We start from the raw sequence: 18,922 nt of genomic DNA, 5'->3' as shown, positions 1-18,922 counted from the left end.
GTCTTCAATGCTTGTTTGTTTTCTCAAGTGTTTCACTCAAAATTTGGTGAGTCTTTGGTTGCTTCAAATCCAATGATGCTCCTAGGATGGTTAACCTCCAAGACTCAAAAATATTTCTTCAAGCAACGCACCAATTTCCTCTTCCTATCCTTATTGTAGGCAACACTTAAACACAAAAAAAAAAAGAAAATACAAGCAAGAAACCAAAAGATGAAATGAAAGCTAAACCAAAAGGAAATTTAACATGACATTAATTCAATGAGATTCAAGAAAAAAAATAAAGCAAAAGGACAACACCACAAGCCAAGGTGGAACACAAAAGAAGTCCTAGAATGACACTAGATTAGATTGACAAATTAAAAACAAGACTCAAAGCAAAATTCTAGTTATGTCAATTTAGCAACACATCTAAAAGATGAACAACTCCAAGGAGTCAAATAGTCATGTAATACAACTCAAAATAATGAACAATTTTCAAGCAAATCAAGCATAGACATTTTTGTTGTTGTTCTGGACGTGAATTTTGATGTTAATCTTTATCACCTTTTCTTGCTCATGTCTTTTTCATTTTTGTTCATTCTTTTTCCATTGTTTTCGTCAAGATGTTTATTTTATCCAGTTAAAATTCCAGCTCAAAACTCAAATTATTCAAGCCATGGTGGAGTTAAGAAGACAATGTGCCAAAACTAACAACAACCAGAATTTCAACCTAGAAATCAAGAGTAGTGTTTATGTTGCTTAAGGCTTGGATAGTTACAATTTGTGTTTGATTATGCTCAATTGTCTTGAATAACACAATTCAAGAGAGTTTAAGACTTATTTTGATTCACAAATCTAGCCACAACTCTGCACCACAACTCAATTTCTTCATAAGCATCATATAGAAAACTTAGAAAACAAAAAAAGTTCAACAACAAGACTACTTCTAGGAATTGATTTAAAGCATGTTATGAACTAAATAACATGCATCAATTAAACTCAAAATTCAAATGATAGGCAACAAATTGCAAGAATACATGAACAAATGTATCTAGAATTCAATCAACAAAATCAAAATTGAACATAAACTTAAAACATAATGTGACAATTATTAGACTAAACATGACTCTAAGACAACATGAATGAAGTGATTCACACTTAGACTTTTGTGTTTTCTTTTCTAATCAATATTTTGCAAGAAAATTGAGATCTAAAGGTTCAGCATAAGAAGATTATGACTGAAAAGTGATAGAACCTAAAATCAACACAGAAACATGATTCAAGAGTAGATTTATAAAATTTGAACCATAGAAATGCAAGAACAAGTGTAGATCTAAGATTTAGTCGATTTATTTTTTTGAATCTACTCTAAACAACACAAAACCACAAAACAATGGAGGAGATACATGGAGAAGAAGATGAAGAACAAGGGAATTAAAGTGAATTGACTGAACAAAAAGATAGAGGAAGCAAAAGAACATCACCTAGATGAAGATGCTCTTGATGCCACATGATGTAGCTTCATGTGGAGCTTGTAGGCCTTGGATCTTCTTCATTAATGGAGTCTTTTGCTTCTTGAAGATCAATGGCAGTGGAATGGAGAAGGAGGAAAGGTGATTGGAGACGCCACTTTAAGGAGAAGATGAGTCAAGAACAAGCTCACCACCATAGGAAGCCATGGATAAGAGCTTGAAGGTATGAGGAGATGAATGGAGGGAGAAGCAGAGAAGGAGCAAAAACTTTTATGCCTTAAATGAGGTCTGAACTTTGAAGTGTAATTCTCAAATGATCAAAGATGAAAAAATGCACACACAAGGCCTCTATTTATAGCCTAAGTGTCACACAAAATTGGAGGAAAATTTGAATTTCTATTCAAATTTCACTTGAATTTGAATTGGTGAAGCCAAATTTGGAGCCAAAATTTCACTAATTATTAGTGAATTTTAGTTATATTTTAGCCCACTAATCCAAGATCAAGTCCAAGATTCTCCACTAAGTGTGCTTAGGTGTCATGAGACATGTACAACATGAAGGACATGCACAAAGTGTGAATATATGATGTGGCAATGGGGTGTAGCAAGCAAATGCTCACCTCCCCCTTAGAATGGTCCAAAATTTAATTGGATTGAGCTTCTCTCAATTCAATTAAATTTATCTCCCAACACACACATTAGATAATGCACTTAATGTATGTGAAATTATAAAACTACCCCTAATACAAAAACTAGTCTAGGTGCCCTAAAATACAAGGCTTGAAAAATCCTACATTATTAGGGTACCCTCCCTACACTATGGAGCCCTAAATACATGACCCAAAAATAATGAAACTCTAATTTAATATGTACAAAGATAAATGGCTCATATTGAGCCCATGGGCCCAAAATCTACGCTAAGGCTCATGAGAACCCTAGAGCCTTCTCCTGCATCTCTGACCCAATCTTCTTGGAGTCTTTTATCCAATGCCCTTGGGGGGTAGGATTGCATCATAACATATATCTCATGTAGGGTACAAGTTTTGTTTCAAGGTATAAACAAAAACTTTCGAGAATATGGATTTAAGAATAACACATCCATGTTTGCTACAAAATTTGTAAAAGCATTCCTAGGAATGGTTCATTCCCCGGAATATATAATAGGTTAAATTATAAATTTAGTCTCCCTCTTTTTCCAAATTGGTTATTTTGGTCCCCTTGGTTTTATTGTAACATTTGGTCCCCTTAGTTTGAAAATTTTATGATTTTTGTCCCTCAGTTAATTTTTATGTGTTGAATGTTATGTTATTGACATTGACCATTTATTTAGATAACTTGACATTTTTAAGATGAGTTTATTAAAATATAAACATGATTATTGTTTTATTTAACTAAATTAAGTTAAAATTAATTAAAAAACAAATAAAGAAATTTTTTAGACTCCATACTCCTTCCCCCTTTTCTATTTTGGTCCTCTCGAGTTGAAGAAATTTGTTTGATCATTAGAAATCAAGCACCAGTATCACCGAGCAACTTCCTGCCACAACCACAATAGTATATCCCTTCTTACTGTCAATGGTCCTCAACAATAGTAGTGACGACGACTCAGAGGTCGATATCAAAGCCACCATCGTTCTCAGATTCACATCCCCACTGTTCGATGATGCGGTGACACAAAGATAGACTAAAGGAGGAGACGTTGCTCTGAAAGCGTGATTGGAGGTTTATGTAGTTTGCTGGGAATCACTAAAGGCATTACTTCAAAAGCTCATCGGTTGTCGTTGGTGTCAATGACGTTGACGACAACAACGGGGGAGCTCGCATCACAAAGGATGTCAGAGAAGGAGCAATGCCTAGGTTTATGTTCGATGGAGAGATGAATTTGACAAGTGGAAAACAAGTGTTAGGGAAGAGGGGAAAGATGAAAGGACGATGGATTGAGGTTCCAAGGAAAGACGATGGTGAATTTGTGTGGAATTTTGGAGCATTGGCTTAATTTTTTTTGGTTTTAATTAATTTTGACTTAATTTAAATAAAATTAAACAATAATCATGTTTATATTTTAACAAACTCATTTTAAACATCACAAGTCATCTAAATAAAATGGTCAACATCAATAACATAACGATCAACACAAAGAAATTAACGGAAGGACTCAAATCACCAAGTTTGAAAACTAGTGAATCAAATGTTATAATAAAATTTCAGAGGTGACCAAAATCACAAATTTGGGAAAAGAGGTGACCCAAATTGCAAATTAGTTTATATAATACACATGTTTAGGTTACTTCGTATTCCCATAGGTGGGTATCTTGCATTTCCATGACAATGAAAGTTATTTTCTACATTAACTAGCTATGTCTATTTTTTCTTCACATTTCTTATTTCACCTTTATTTTTATTAATATTTTTTCTTTCTAAAATTGCATATGACATTCACACATGTTCATAGGAATAATATTATTAGACATAATATTTTTAGGAATATGATTCTCAAAAGTACAATTTTATATGGTGAAACAAATGCCTCATAATATATATAAATAAGTGGCTATCAAATTTTTTACATTAAGTATATGACTTAAATAACATTTTGTTCTCTATATATAGTTGTTTTTGTTTTGGTCTTCTAAAGATTTGTTTACTTTCGTTTTCATTTTATGTTTTTACTTTTTAACTATAAATTATTACTTCATGGGGTATTTGTTAGGAAGTAAATTTTTAGTTTCATGAGAATGTTAGATTGGGAATATTCATGTTTTATGTTTGATATCAATTTTTAAAATAACATTTCTAGAAAAGAATGTTTTTTGAAAAAAAAATTTATCTAGTTTTCCAAAAAACTTTCCTATATGAATAGGTGAGAATCTTATTTTTCTCAGTTAAATTTTTTTTATTATAATAAAAATATCTTATTACTCTTATTAGAATAATTATTATGATAAATTATTAAAATAATTCATAAAAATATCATGTAACTCTTTCATTTTTTAAAAACTTATCTAAATATACTAAAAAAAAAGAGCAATCAAACAGATTTTATTCATTTGAATCATAATTTCCATGATTTATGATTACAAATATAAAAAACTTTTGTCTTTCAAACATTCCCTATGTTTAATATCTTTCCTGTTTCAAAGATTTGTAAAAAAATAGTTAATTTAATTCTTTGCTGCACAAATGTTTGAAAATATTTGTAATTAAAAAGTAAAAACAGTTAATAAAAATAAAAGTAACCAAATTCTTATGAATCTTATAGGTTCTTTTTAGAGGAACTCTTATTTCGTACAGTAGTCATTATAAATTTTGAACCCTAATAACTGTTAAGTGACGCATGATTTATAGAAATTGAAAAATAGGCTTGGCATTTACTAAATAACATATTAAAATGAAAATCATCCAACATAAGATGGACTTGCCTAAAAAAAATTTAATTTTGTAGATATAATAATAACATTGTGGCATTAAAATGAAAAAAAAACCAAAAGATTGACGCAATGGTATAAGACTCTATTGCATTTACAATATTTAGTAGGAAAATCCGTGTAAGGGTCCGTAGTCTTTGAATCTAGAACAAAAATATGAAAAGAAATTATAAACATAATCAAATTATAAATAATTTTTTTAGGAGGATCCTATATAAAAATAATCAAAATATACTTATAATACCAAATGCTAACCATTAGGACATTAGTTAAAGGAAATAAAAGGAGAATTTTTTTTTCTTTAAATACATAAAATTGTATTATTTATAACTTTTTTATGCTCTTCGGTGAATATTATGTTCTTTAGTTTCTTAATGAATGTTTTTAGCAAAATTCAATAATAATATAATAGTAAACAATAAGTATATTTAGTTTTATTTAAAATTTTATACAACATGTTAAAAAAATAACTCAAATATATTTTTAATATTTGTAATATACTCCTTTTTTTTGTACGTCATGTTAAAAAAAAAAATTCTATTTCAAGAGAGATTTATAACAACTGAGGCATCTTTGGTGAACCAACTAAACTAACCTCCTTACAAAATGAAATATATCATAGGTTAAATTAATTGTTAGGTTCTCTAGTTATTAAGTGCTTCGGTTAAGTTCTCTAATTATTTAAAATGATTCAATTAAGTTAAAATGTAATGCGACATGCTTAATTTCCGTTGCTTGTATTAATATATTTCAACTAATAACAACACAACTAACCACCATGTAAATGATTTGTGAACATTATTTATACTTAGATTCAAATATTTTACATTCATGAATGTATCATTAATGGATTGAAGATTATATCAACTGGTCTTCCGTTTTGCAAATAAGGCATATTCTATCTAGAAATTTCTTTGAAATGATACCTTTATTTTCATGTATAATATATATGAATCATTTCTGGATTATAACTGGAATCCCTCTTTCTTTGGATTCATCTCATATCAATAACTCTTTATCTCTATCGTTTCGATTTAGACAAGTTTTATAGTTCAAAATAATTTATTTCGAAGGGATAAAAGATTCATTTTTGCCAATTGAATTGTTAATTTACTTGGCAAAATGATTCAATTAAATCATTTTAAATAATTAGAGGACCTACTTCAACTACTAATTGAATATTAAAAATAAATTAGAATATCTAAACAATAATTTAATCTATATTATAAGTATGAAAACATTTAAAAGAAAAAATAAATATTGCATAAAGACGTTAACATTACTCGGAAGAGAGTGGAGTATGGACGTGTGTTAGTTGGCTAATGAGGAGTCCTCATTTTTCTTCATCTGTATCTGAACCCTAATCCCTTCGGAATTGGAAAGAATAAGAATCATCAATGGAGGGAGTGCTGTCCGCGAATGAGCAACAGAGCATGGTCTCTTCTTTCCTGGAGGTCGCTCAGGGCCAGACGGCCGAGACTGCGCGCCAGTTCCTCCAGGTTTCATCACTCTCTCATAAATTCCCAAATTAGGGCCACTCTTGTGATTTCGAATTAGGTTATTATTGTCGTTGTGAACAGATCTACGAAATAATGTTGTTGTTGTTGTGATTGATGGTGTGACAGGCCACAAGTTGGAAGCTTGAGGAGGCTCTTCAGCTGTTTCTGATAGGGAGTGAAGGTGGGGCCGTGCCGTTGCCGGTGCCGCCGCCTCCGTTGTTGCACACTCCGCCTTTGGAAAATGTCGATTCCTGGACCGATCAACAGCCTTTGAGGTAGTACCATGACTCTGATGCACTAACTCAGTAATTGTTTGTTCTGTGTGTTGTTGCTTTTTAACTTGCACTCGTGTTTAGTGAACCGAGGAAGGACGCTGCGGCTGCAAGTGAAAGTATTGGCCTCAATGATGCGGAAGAGGTGCGCCCTCCCTTGCCTGTAATAAGGGAAACTCTCTACGACGACGCGATGCTGTATGGGTATGTTTTGCTTTTCCTCATTTCTTTCTTTGCTTTGTTGGATATTTGGTGTTTTTGTCGTTATTTGGATTGTGTATTTGCATAACAAGCAAGCCGTTTCTCACTCTTTGTCCGTGTGTGCTGTTGTAAACTGTGAAACAAAGTCAGGTGAAAAACAGATTAATTGTTGTCACTAGGTTGGTAGTCTTGTTATCCATATACACTTGGAAGGATTCAACTCTGTTTGAGTGGTGTGTATGTTAATGCTCGATGGCGATCCACTAAGAAGCATAATGCATTAATGCTAACAATTTTTTTAAGGAATATCAAATGTGTTATGTAGGATCAATGGTGTTTTTATTCCCTGAAGAATTTTTAGATTTTGGTCTTTGTCTCTGACTTTTAAAACCAACCGTTTTTGTCCACATATTTTTGAAAATACCCAGACATTAGCACGTAAAGTTAACTTTTCCCCCTAGACAGGCTCTAAAGTTTGGGTATTTCAAAAAATATAGGGACTAAAACCAGAGGACTAAAACCAAAATTTGGAAAATTTTCAAGGACTCAAAACACCATTGACCCTATTATGTACTTAGCAGAACTATTAGATTGTCTTGCATATTAATTACTCTAAAGTATGTTACAACTGTGATCTTTTATTTTGTTTCATGGTTATAAATTGTGGTTATGTTGTGATCCTTGACATTGTAGGAGATTGTGGGAAAATGTGGCTGATGCGGTCGCAATTGCGGTTGCGGTGGTTGAAAAACCTTTACGTTGTCGCCGCAATTGTGGACTGCAATAATTGCAATTTAGAACTATGTCTTGTAATGGAAATTACATAAATACTTGTGTGAAGTGATATTGTAGTCAGAATTCAATTAATGCTGTTTTATGGGTTGTCTTATCTTTAGGAAATATTTACCTGTGTTTTAGTTTGGCTTGTTATAAGTTTACTTTGTTTTGCCATAATATATGTGGCTTTTGACATTCAAACTATCCATTCATGTTGTGTTTTATGATGTTTATGCAGAGCATCAAGGGCTGGGCATCGTTCACATGAACCGAGCTCCCTAGTTGCATTTCGTAACTTTGAAGAGGAAATGAGACAACCAGGGGTTTGGGAGTCGGAACAAGGTGCTGCTTCTACAGCAGAGGCTTCTCGAGATAATCTTGCTTCACTTTATCGCCCTCCATTTCATCTAATGTTCAATGGTGCTTTTGATAAGGTAAAATATGCTTCTTAGTTTGGATTTTATGGATTTTGTCAAAGTGGAAATTAGTCAAGCCTAGTTCAGCCAAAAAACTTTTTATTTAATATGATTTCAAACATGAGCCTGCAAGGCCAAGCTCAAGCTCAACCTTGATTTTTAAACTCGATCTTGATTATTGTTTATAATTTTTATGCTTTTCAAGCATAAAAATATAGAATTAATTACTCAAATCTTCACTCTATTTTCCTGGTTTCTTACATACCCTCTATTTTAAAAGCTAATAAACCTTAACACTTGCATATACATGTCTTGCATTTTGAAAAATGCACTACACTTAAATCCATTTAAGCATAATAAGCAAGGAATGAAGGGGTCATCAGTCAACAATCAAAACCCCAACATGGCTGTTAGTTGATATTTAGATTAGATATTTTAGGTAGGTATTTTTCCATCATTCTTATTATCTTAGTTCTGTGTCTTTTAGCTTCATCTGCTATTATTTCACATTATTTTGTACGGCTGTAAAAGATTGTAAAACAATTTCTGTTAATAAAATTCAGAGCACTGTCTGAACACATGTCATCAACTCCATTCTTCAACTCTGGGATTATCTTTTTCTGCTAATAACTGTCAAATGTAAAATGTAAAATGTTGGGGGTGGACATCTTGGCTTACTGTATGGAGGTTTGAAGGCAAAGAGAGGACTCTAGGTGTAGGATGAGAAACTATAAGGGTACATCTGCCATTTCACAATTTTTTGGGGTGGACTGATGCCTGATGGCTTTGTTAGCCATTTTGTTTCAATTAGATGTTAGGCACTCCTTGCTATATGGCGTGGAAAATATGACTATGGGCAAAAGCAGGTTTTACCCTTTTGGGCTTTAACTAACATACTTGATTACATGAAATGGGTGTGGGAAGCAATTTGGTAAAGTTAGAGGTTGTGTGGGATATACCTGAAGAGGTTGGAAATGAGAGGTAGGCAATTATTGGCTATTGAGTTAGGGGGGAGTTACAGGTTTTGTAATGACCTGTTTGTACTTTGTAGTATGTCAAGATCCAAATGCAAGGTATGAGACTTGAGTCACACATTGAAGTATGGGATTCTAGTGTGTGGGGTTTATGATGCCTTGGGCTCTCCAATTTAATAGCTAGCTTTTGTAGTGTGGTTCTCCCGAGGTTTTTATTAATTGCTATTGAAGCTTTCCATTGTGTCTCTTAGTTGCAAACAAAAGTGCAGGTGGTGACGCCTACATTATAGTGATTGTCTAGTACTAGTCAAAGGGTAGTGCTCAGTCAGCTTGTGTGGGTGCGAACTGCTAGGGCTGTTGGTTGGGGTGAAAAATGGATGGATTGGATAAATTTCTTGTTTAATTACAATGGAGTGGATAAAGACAATCCATTTAATACACTAAAAATTCATTTAACAAAATCACAAAAAACGAAATTGTGACAACATCATGTTGCAGAAGCCATGAGAAACACCATTGTGGCCGCTCTACTCCTCGCTGTCACCGTGCGTGTGGTGGATTTTGTGTCACAGTGGCATTAAGGAATGGGAGACCGACAAGGTTTCAAAGCCATTTGAAGAGTGGAGTCCAGGTGGTTTCAGAATTAGGGTTTGTGTGATAGAGATGATTGCTGTTTGGGGTTGCGGGTCTTGTGCAAATTGGACCTCACCTAATAAACCGTAGACTCTTATTATTTTTTTATTCTATCTATATTAACACTCACGTGCCTTTTTAAAACATAATAAATAGTTTTGTTTTTTTAATTCTATATTCTATATTAAAACTCACATGGCTTTTAAAACAAAGAGTCAGGTTTGATTTTTTTTACCCTTTTTTTTCCTTTTTAACATATTGAGTTGGGCTTCCTTATTTTAAAAGAGGTCCAACAGTAAATTGTATATTTCCGTTGCATGCAACCTTTCAAAATCATTCTAGCACTGAAATTTCGCTTGGGAGTTTGGGGGATGGTTTTTGTAGCACGGGTTAGGTAGCAGGGTGCTGTGGTGCTAGCTTTGTTCCTACCAATAACCATAGGAACCAGCTGGCCCCTAAAATACTGTAACTTTAGTACCACTGGTACTCATTATTAATATATATTATCTATGTTTGCTGAGCAAAAAAAAATTCTAGTACTGAAATTTCTTTCCTCTTCTAAAACTTGTTAGTGAAGGTTATTGGCATTAGGAACTAATGGGGATGATAATTCTAATGCAACCTATTTGCTTCTCTCTTGAATTTAGTTTCTTCTATACTCCCTCGTTAGAGAGTTGAAAGCTGGAGGATACGAGTATAATTGGCAGCAATGAAACAAACATGAAATTGGACTAATCTATTTCTCCAATTCTAAACCGATTCACAATTGAGTTTTGATTTTTATTTATTAAGTATTAATTAAATGTGTTGAGAATCACTGTGAGATATCAGAATTTATTGTAATAGATAGAGTTTATAGGTACATATCTGATTTAGGGGAAACTGAATATTCTCTAATCATGTGTAATTAATTCAATAAAGCCTATATAGACTGTTTTTCGTGGTGCATTTAGACACACAGTTTCTGCTAACGATGGTGTCGCAACTTAAGTCACAACGGGACGGCGAAAGAAGATAAAAGAGATTTGTTTTCTAAAAAGAAAACGAGAGGGAGTCGTCACCAACGTTTATTTAAGGGAAACATTAGAAAAACCAAAAAGAAAAGGTCTGCGAATTTTGAAAAGAAAGGGTTCGCGAGTTGTTTATGCATAAGGAAGGTGCTAGCACCCCACGTGTTTGTCACAAAGAACGACAACCTTTAATCGAGTGTGTAATAAAAATAACATGTCTTTAAAATTATTTATTTTTTCGAGCGGTGAATTTTTTTGTGTTTTTGTTGTTTTTTTTAATCGACAAGGGTGTTGTTGCCCTTGCTCCTACGTATCCCTAGGTGCAATGAGGAAATCAGACTTAGGTAGTTCTTTAGGTAAAAATGTTTGTGTGTTGAATTAATTTTTTTAATTTTTGTTTTGTGTATTGGTCGGATATCCTTCATATCCACCTGTTATGAATATGACAAATATCTTCGAGCGCGCGAGACAAGTCCAAGACCCAGCGTTGTGTGTTATGAAAACAAAACGCTCTAGGAGAATTACTGGGCAAGTTTGAGACTTAGCGTGACAACTTAAAGTAAAAAAATAGTAAAAATAACGGAATTACAGGAACAACGAAAATAACGGAAAATATGAAAATAACAGAATTTTAGTGTATCAGAAATACGTAAATTATGCAAACGACTTAAGTTAATTTATGAAAACATAGGATTATATTTCATCGTTCATATCCTTAGTATCCTAATAAGGTTAGCGTATACAAGTCATTTTCTAACATTACTGATGCACACATAGTTATCCCAAGTCGATTCCTCACACTTGGAACCTAAGAATGTTTACTAAATATCGATTCTCCGCATATGCAGTAAATACCCTAGCATTACAATTATATTCTCATGTTTTTTTGTGATCAACATGTTATGCTGTATTCCCAGCAACGTAATGTAAAGAGTAAAATCAATCGGTTCAAATTCTAAGATTACTTTCCAATCACACTAAAAATCCAATTTCAGGACACTAGTGATCAAATGGAATCAAGCATTACAAGTAGAATGAAATTACCAATAATGAGTAGAAAAGATTAATACATATATAATATCAAAAGAGACACATAAGGATACCAAGATTATATCCAATCCTTAAGAAAAACTAACCGATCATGGCGCAGAGCACAAGACTAACAACAGAAATGACGAAGGAAGTGATTCACGGTCACAACTCTACAACGCCTCGGGTCCACTTTTCCTTTTCTCCTTTTTCTTCTGCGTTTTCTCTTTGTTTTTTAGGCCGCTGAACCTCTTTTCTTCTCAACCATGCATGGCTATTTAGAGAAAACAGCCTTTGAGTGTAGGGAAATTTGCCCAGGCGAGTTGCTTGCTTAATGGTGAAGGTATCTACTCACCCATGCGAGTTGCTTGCTTAGGGCTGAAGTTACATCTTAGCCCAGGCGAGCTGGATGCTAGTTTGCGCGAATTTAGGGTCAGAAATCTTCATGAAAAGACCATTTTGCTCTTCCTTGTGGCTTTGTTTCTGGATCTAACAAACAATCATCAAAACCTTGAGTGATTCCTTGGTCTTACGTTGTAACCGGTGCCAAACGCCACAATTCGATTGGTTCCCCTTTTTTTTATCTCTATCTCTTTTTTTTTTCTTTTTCCTTATCTTTATATATATATATATATATATATATATACACATACATACATACATAGTATTTTTTTCTTTTTTACCGCTAACAATGATAAAATCATTATACTTTGATGAAATTAGGGTCTGACAGATGGCAGCATACGAAAGGGGCTGAATCGGGGATGGACATGATTTGCTAAAATTATTTATCTTTGGGGACACTGTTCCACTGAGCAAGCATGGCTCTTAAGGTGCCTATGTTAGGCTCTAGATATTGACCACACTCTGTCTTTTATCGCCATTCACACCTCAAGGATGTATCTATCTCATTGTTTACGTGGATGACATTGTCATTATAGGCAGTGATCAACATGCTATTATTAGCTTGAAATAGTATCTCACGCCAATTCCAAACTAAAGATAATCTTTGATATTTCCTAGGTATCAAAGTTGCTTAATCCAAGAATGGTTTAGTAATCTCTCAGAGAAAGTATGCCCTTGACATCCTGGAAGAGACTGGCCTATTCAATGCCAAGCCACTGGGCACTCCTATGGATCCTAGTATCAAGTTACTACCCAATCAGGGGGAGCCCTTATTGAATCCTGGGAGATACAGGAGGTTAGTTGGAAAGTTGAATTATGTCATGATCAGTTGCCCAAATATTGCCTTTGCAGTGAGTGTGGTAAGTCAGTTCCTAAACTCTCCCTGCCAAGATCACTGGGTGAAATACATTAAGAAGGCTCCTGGCTAAGTCCTTATTTATGAAGATAGGGGACATGCTCAGGTAGTTGGATACTCAGATGCTGACTGGGTTGGTTCTCCCGGAGATAGGCAATGCATTTTATTACCTTTCAAATGGATATCAATGTAAAATGTGTTCTTTAACATCAATTAAACATATAACCGCAATGAGACTTTTAAAACATAATGCACCAAAACGAAAAAACAGAAGTGATATTTATCCTTGAAAGTATGGGATTCTATTGTGGGGTTTAGAAGGTCATGGGCTCTCTCAGTCCAATGGCTAAGCTTTTATTGTGAGGTTCTCCAAAGGTTCTTATCGAAGTACCTTTTCTTTATCTGTTGTGAGGAAATCTAGTGGTCTATGTTTGCTGTAAGGAGCTAGTCTCCATATTTTGTTATACAGATTATGTATAGTGTATATACACTTGACAGTATCCAGCTGCTAGGTTTTACTGGTACCCCTAGATTTTGCTATATACAAAATTGTTTTATTCAAAATCATGTGTGACTAGTGATATTAGATGCTGGGAATAAATTCAGTCTTTATCATTATAGATTGGCTTCTACCATTTTCTGGTTTTATGGGCTTCCTTGCTTGACCTTGTATTTATGTCTTGAAAATAAACAACAATTAAGCTTATAAGATAAGCTGTTTGTATCAAGCTTTTGTTTTCTCTATTCTTGAACTTATGTAAAAAGAGAGAAAGTCATTCATTAAGCTCTTGTTTGCATCTGTTTTTGCACTTCTTCTCTTGTCCAACCAAAGTCAGTCCAACCTCCATATTTTACTGGTTTATGCATTCACTGTGGTTTGTTTCTACCTAAAGTCCATACACAATTCATTCTACTACTTCTCAGCCAAGTATAATGTATGATTTTTATGCTCATCAGAAAAGGTGTTCCAACCTCTCATCCTAATTGTTATCAGTTGCTTATCTTATTAATGCCCAGATATCCACTGTTTCTGAACTCACAAGGTTGTCAATTACTTGTTGCTCAATTGGTACTGACCCAACTGATGCTACTGTTGTGGAATTCTGCATCGATTTTGCTTGCTGCACTTTGGCTCGAGTATCACCCAATCTAACAGAGTTAACCCTGAAGATGAAAACCAGACTGACCCAACATTTTCCCATTCTGTTCCAAACATTGAGTTGTTCTGTAGTTGTCCTAAAACCACCTGGTTGCTGTGCATTGGGGGGAAGATTCTTTGTTGTAATGATGGAATGCTTAGTTTCTAATAAGATATAGATTTTTGCTGTTTTGCTTATATGAGGAAAGCTTGAATTTCCACTTCTATTTTATTTTTGTTGGTCTGTTAATAGTACAAGTTGATGCCTTAATCTCATTTTGATTTCAATCATTTCCATCTGCATAGTTTATGGGAATTGTTTGCATAGAAGTTGTAGCTCCCTCTAGATGGGTAGTACATATTTTTTGAAATATAATCATATAAGTGGTTGTGACTAATATTTGGTTTTTGTATGCAGGCGAAAGATGCTGCTTCCATGCAGAACAAATGGTTGTTGGTGAACATACAATCTACCAAGGAATTCAGCTCACACATGGTATTATATTCTTGGTGCTCAATTTATGTTTCTCTTGATTTTTTTCAGCATTAGCTCTTCTAATATCTTGTTTGCTTTGTGAAGCTTAACCGGGATACATGGGCCAATGAAGCCGTTTCTCAGACTATTAGTACAAACTGCATATTCTGGCAGGTCAGTTTCCTACTCTGTTGACTTTAACACTGGTGGTTAAGTTATTTTCTATTTTCAAAATGTTATTTAGCATGGTAGCTTACAACAGAGTACATATAATTGCAGAATTGCTCACTTTCTTAAAAAAAAGTTTGTAGATATTATTTTGACTCAATACTCAAAATGATTCTTGTAACAATTCAACGTTAAGCTTAAGTTTGTCTTACTCATAATTTTTTTATAAAACAATAAATTCATTCTGATTTGAAAATAATTACAAAGTTTGGAGGATTATGATCTTTGGACTTCTAAGTGGGCTTATGTCAGATTACATTTTCTAGAGTATTTAGTTACAGTTTATGTGTATATCTTATATTAGTTTCTCTTCCTGTTAACTGTTTCAATTAGGTTTATAGTAACTGAAAACTCTCTTTTCTTTCTAACTCTTAACTAACTTTTGTCACTGCGTCTTGCTTACTCCATACTCTTGATCTATAATATTTACTAGCTGTTAGATATCACGACGGTATTATATATCTGGTACTTCCTCTTGGCAGGAATCATTAGGTTGTTACTTTATGGGATCCAGTGGTTCATTAGATTTTGAATCCAAGGGCCTGGATGATTTAAACATTGATTTCTTTGATTTTGGAGCATACGTTACATAGTTGTTCTTTTGCATCCTACTATAATCTTATTTCCAAGCTTTGTTTAGTGGTTTCTCAGGGGACTGAGTGCGAGGGATTTTCTTTGACCAGGATTGGGAGGGGAATAAAAGAGTCTGTTTGCTCAGTAGTGTATGCTGCTGTAGGTTTAATAAGGGAAGTTTGAGTCTTGGCAATTTGGCTTGCATAAATATTGCTTTATGTGGTAAATGACAATGGCTTTTGCCCTGTGGCAGCTATTCTAATTCCTCAGCATTTCAAATGCTTTAGTAGGTGCTGCTTGTACTTGGGTTTTATTGTGATATTTTCATAAGTATTCGTTGTTGATATTAAACATGTTCATTTATAGTATACTTATATATAATTTTCCGCTGTCGTTTACTTTTTTTTGCATATAGGTATATGATGATACAACTGAAGGCAGAAAAGTCTGCACTTATTACAGACTGGATTCAATTCCTGTTGTACTTGTTATTGATCCCATCACTGGCCAAAAGATGCGCTCTTGGATTGGAATGGTTCAACCTGAAAGCTTATTGGAAGTATGCAATACAATTTTTTAACTTACTATGATGGAAACTTTTTTCTTGGGGAGTTGAAACATTATTCATATGTAAATCCTGAACTTGATTGTTTTACAATACTTACTGATTTGAAGAGTCTTGTGCTTTACTTTAGGGTCTACTAGCATTCCTTGATGCAGGGCCTAAGGATCATCATATTACCATGTCTCACAAGCGTCCTAGAGGAAGTTCTAGCCCACCAAAATCTAAAGGTATGTTGCTATTATCTATCTATATTCCAGGAGTTTGTTCAGTGTTAGATGTCTTGATGTTTAATGTGTCTATTGTTATATTTACTTTTTTTTTTATATCAACACTCCATATATTGGATGGACCTTACCCACCTCCCTTAATCCACTTCTGGACATTCTTTATTTCTTGAGTTAAAAGTCCTGCTTTTACTTCCTGACAAATCTATATCCGTCATTTTGTTATGACCCTTCACATAGGATTGAGTCATGGGCCTAGTCACAGAATGATCCTTCTTGCCATCTTGGTGAAAGCAAGAAGCAAACTTGTCCTTGGCAGAGTCCCTCCTAGACTAACAAAATTTCAGAAGATTATTTCTCATTCATAATATTCCGATTGCCTCCTCGGGCTGCTGCATCTCACCTGGCTGTTACACGGCTAGAGTGGCACTGTTTGCAGCCAATAATGTGGAAAACATTGGCCAAAATTGTCATGTAATCTTGAATAATTAGTTATGATCTGAAATCTGGGATTTTGATAAGTAGATCTTATTAAGATAGGAAAAGATTAAAAAACAAAATAAATAAACTAAAATAAATGAAGATTTAAACAAAGAGATATGCTAATCCTAATTAGTGATACTAGCATGTCGTTAGTTTGAGTGGAACCAAGCTTGGATCCTTTAAGCAAGGTCTCCGGATCGAGTCTTGTGGATAAGAAAAACATGGTTGGAAGGGGAGACTCCACCAAAGATTCTAATCCTAATGATAAAAATCATCTTTGTCGAATGGCCATCATCATGATCTGTTTTTATGTCAGCCTTGGTAGAATCAGATGAGAATAAAGAGGAGTATGAGGAAGTTCAAAGAGCTCTGGCAGCTTCTATGGAGAGCATGAAAGAATCAACTGCTATGGCTGGAAGAGACAATAAAGATGCAGATGTTGCAGTCAATGGGCAAGAAACACCCATGGCTAAGAGACCCACATATCCAACCCTGCCTGAAGAACCCAAGGTTGAAAGAAATCTCCTATGCAGAGTTGGTGTTCGGCTTCCAGATGGACGCCGGGTTCAGCGAAACTTCTTACGCACTGATCCAATTCAGGTAACAAATGTTGCTCTCGTATAACTGTAGATAACTGTGGTGTTAATTATACTAAAATCATAATTATGTTTCCTAGTTTAACTTTTAAGTTGCTTTATTTGCTTATTTTAATTTGGAGGATTGTTATCGACTCAGCTGAATTCACAAATTTCTTACACCACCCTGCTGCTCTGTTTGGAAGAGAATGGAAATAAAGTAGATGGAAATAAGAGGGAGAGATATTTGAATTAAAGTAGTGTGTAGAAGATGTGGGACCCTCACTAATTTTTGTATTTCTCTTCCTCCCCGCTTTATTTCCACTCTAAACTCCCTCTACCAAAGGAAGGGTGTGTAATCATTTCAATGTTCAAAAGTTAGTGGGGGTGTGGAAATTAGTATCCAAAGACTTCGCTTTTTGGAATGAATGATTGCGTTTGATGTTACTAGTTTATTTGTCTGGTTTTGATTTTCTTTGTGTTTCTTGAAGCTGCTGTGGTCTTTCATTTCTGCTCAACTAGGGGAAGATGAAACAAATTCATTTAGATTAACACATGCAATTCCTGGAGCATCTAAAATTCTGGACTATGAAATTAATTCAACCTTCCAGGAATCAGGCCTTGCCAACTCTATGATTTCGGTGACTTGGGACTGAGTTCGGGTTCATTACTGGGTGAAATTTGCAGACTGAGAACTTCAGATTGGTCCCATCTATATGATCCCGTTTTTCATCTTTTCATGAGGTTGTTTATGTTCAAAGAAAAGGTTATTGAAACTTTTTTGTGTATAGACTACAAATCCGAACGATGGGTTAAGCGATGTTAATGGAAATATATTGATGTTATTAATAGTATCGTTTCCCCTTCATTATTTAGGAAATTGTTAATGGTGGTGGTAAATTAACCGTTTGCTTGTTTTTAATTAGTAAACTGACTGAAATAAAAAATTAATCACTATAATTTATGAAGTGGTCGATATAGGTTTTGTTTAGAAAAATGTCGTGAAACACACTAATTTACTATTATAACGAGCATTGTAACACCTATAAACGCCCAGGATAAATATTTTTTATACTAACAAATTCAAACTTAACGATTAAAATTAATATAAAAATATTAATGGAATGTTTAATATCATATTTTTTGGTACATAATAATATAATGGATTATTATAATTAAAAACGGAACATAATTTAAAACGTTTTACCTTCATATTAGAATAACTCATTATATCATTAACTACTTAAATACCGTGCAAGGTATTAGTTTTACAATTTATAATTTTTTATATTATTATAATGTTTTAATGTATTTAACTATTATACTTTGATTAGTAAATTATATATATATATATAGGGAGGAGGGAGAGGTATTGTGTAAAATGAATCTGAGCTGTCTTATTCCTCATATGGATACAATATTCATGGATTGGACCTTTGATGGGAAAGTTAGGTTTGTCACGTGTTACTTATGATTTGCGTTCTGTGTCCTATGTAGAAACTATTTCTCTAAATGGGGTCGTTTTCAAATTATTTCCAACATGGGGTAGTTATTTACGTTAAAACCATGCATGCAGGACCCAAACCGCCAGAACTAGTGGCGAGTTTGGTGTCCTTGAGCAAATCGCCAGCACCAATGGCGATACGTGCATGCAGAGAGGAAACCGTCAGTCCAAATGGCGATATACTTAGCGCTTTGGGAACCGCCAGTCAA

General features: G+C 34.0%; 1 protein-coding gene across 1 annotated transcript; it reads left to right on the top strand.

Annotated features, from left to right (window-relative positions):
* The first annotated feature begins 6,153 nt into the window (after window positions 1-6,153).
* Window positions 6,154-18,063, top strand: LOC114390684 (plant UBX domain-containing protein 7-like). The gene is made up of 10 exons (XM_028351513.1): window positions 6,154-6,375; window positions 6,502-6,650; window positions 6,732-6,851; window positions 7,864-8,059; window positions 14,505-14,582; window positions 14,667-14,735; window positions 15,778-15,921; window positions 16,058-16,154; window positions 16,951-17,234; window positions 17,701-18,063. Exons 1-10 carry the CDS (start codon window positions 6,274-6,276, stop codon window positions 17,863-17,865), a joined length of 1,404 nt encoding a protein of 467 aa, XP_028207314.1. The 5' UTR covers window positions 6,154-6,273; the 3' UTR covers window positions 17,866-18,063.
* The last annotated feature ends 859 nt before the right edge of the window (window positions 18,064-18,922 follow it).

This window comes from Glycine soja, chromosome 16 (genome assembly GCF_004193775.1).
Source record: "Glycine soja cultivar W05 chromosome 16, ASM419377v2, whole genome shotgun sequence".
NCBI classification, from domain to species: Eukaryota; Viridiplantae; Streptophyta; class Magnoliopsida; order Fabales; family Fabaceae; genus Glycine; species Glycine soja.
Note: the sequence above shows the minus strand (reverse complement) of the source record. Positions and strands in the feature narration are given on the sequence as shown.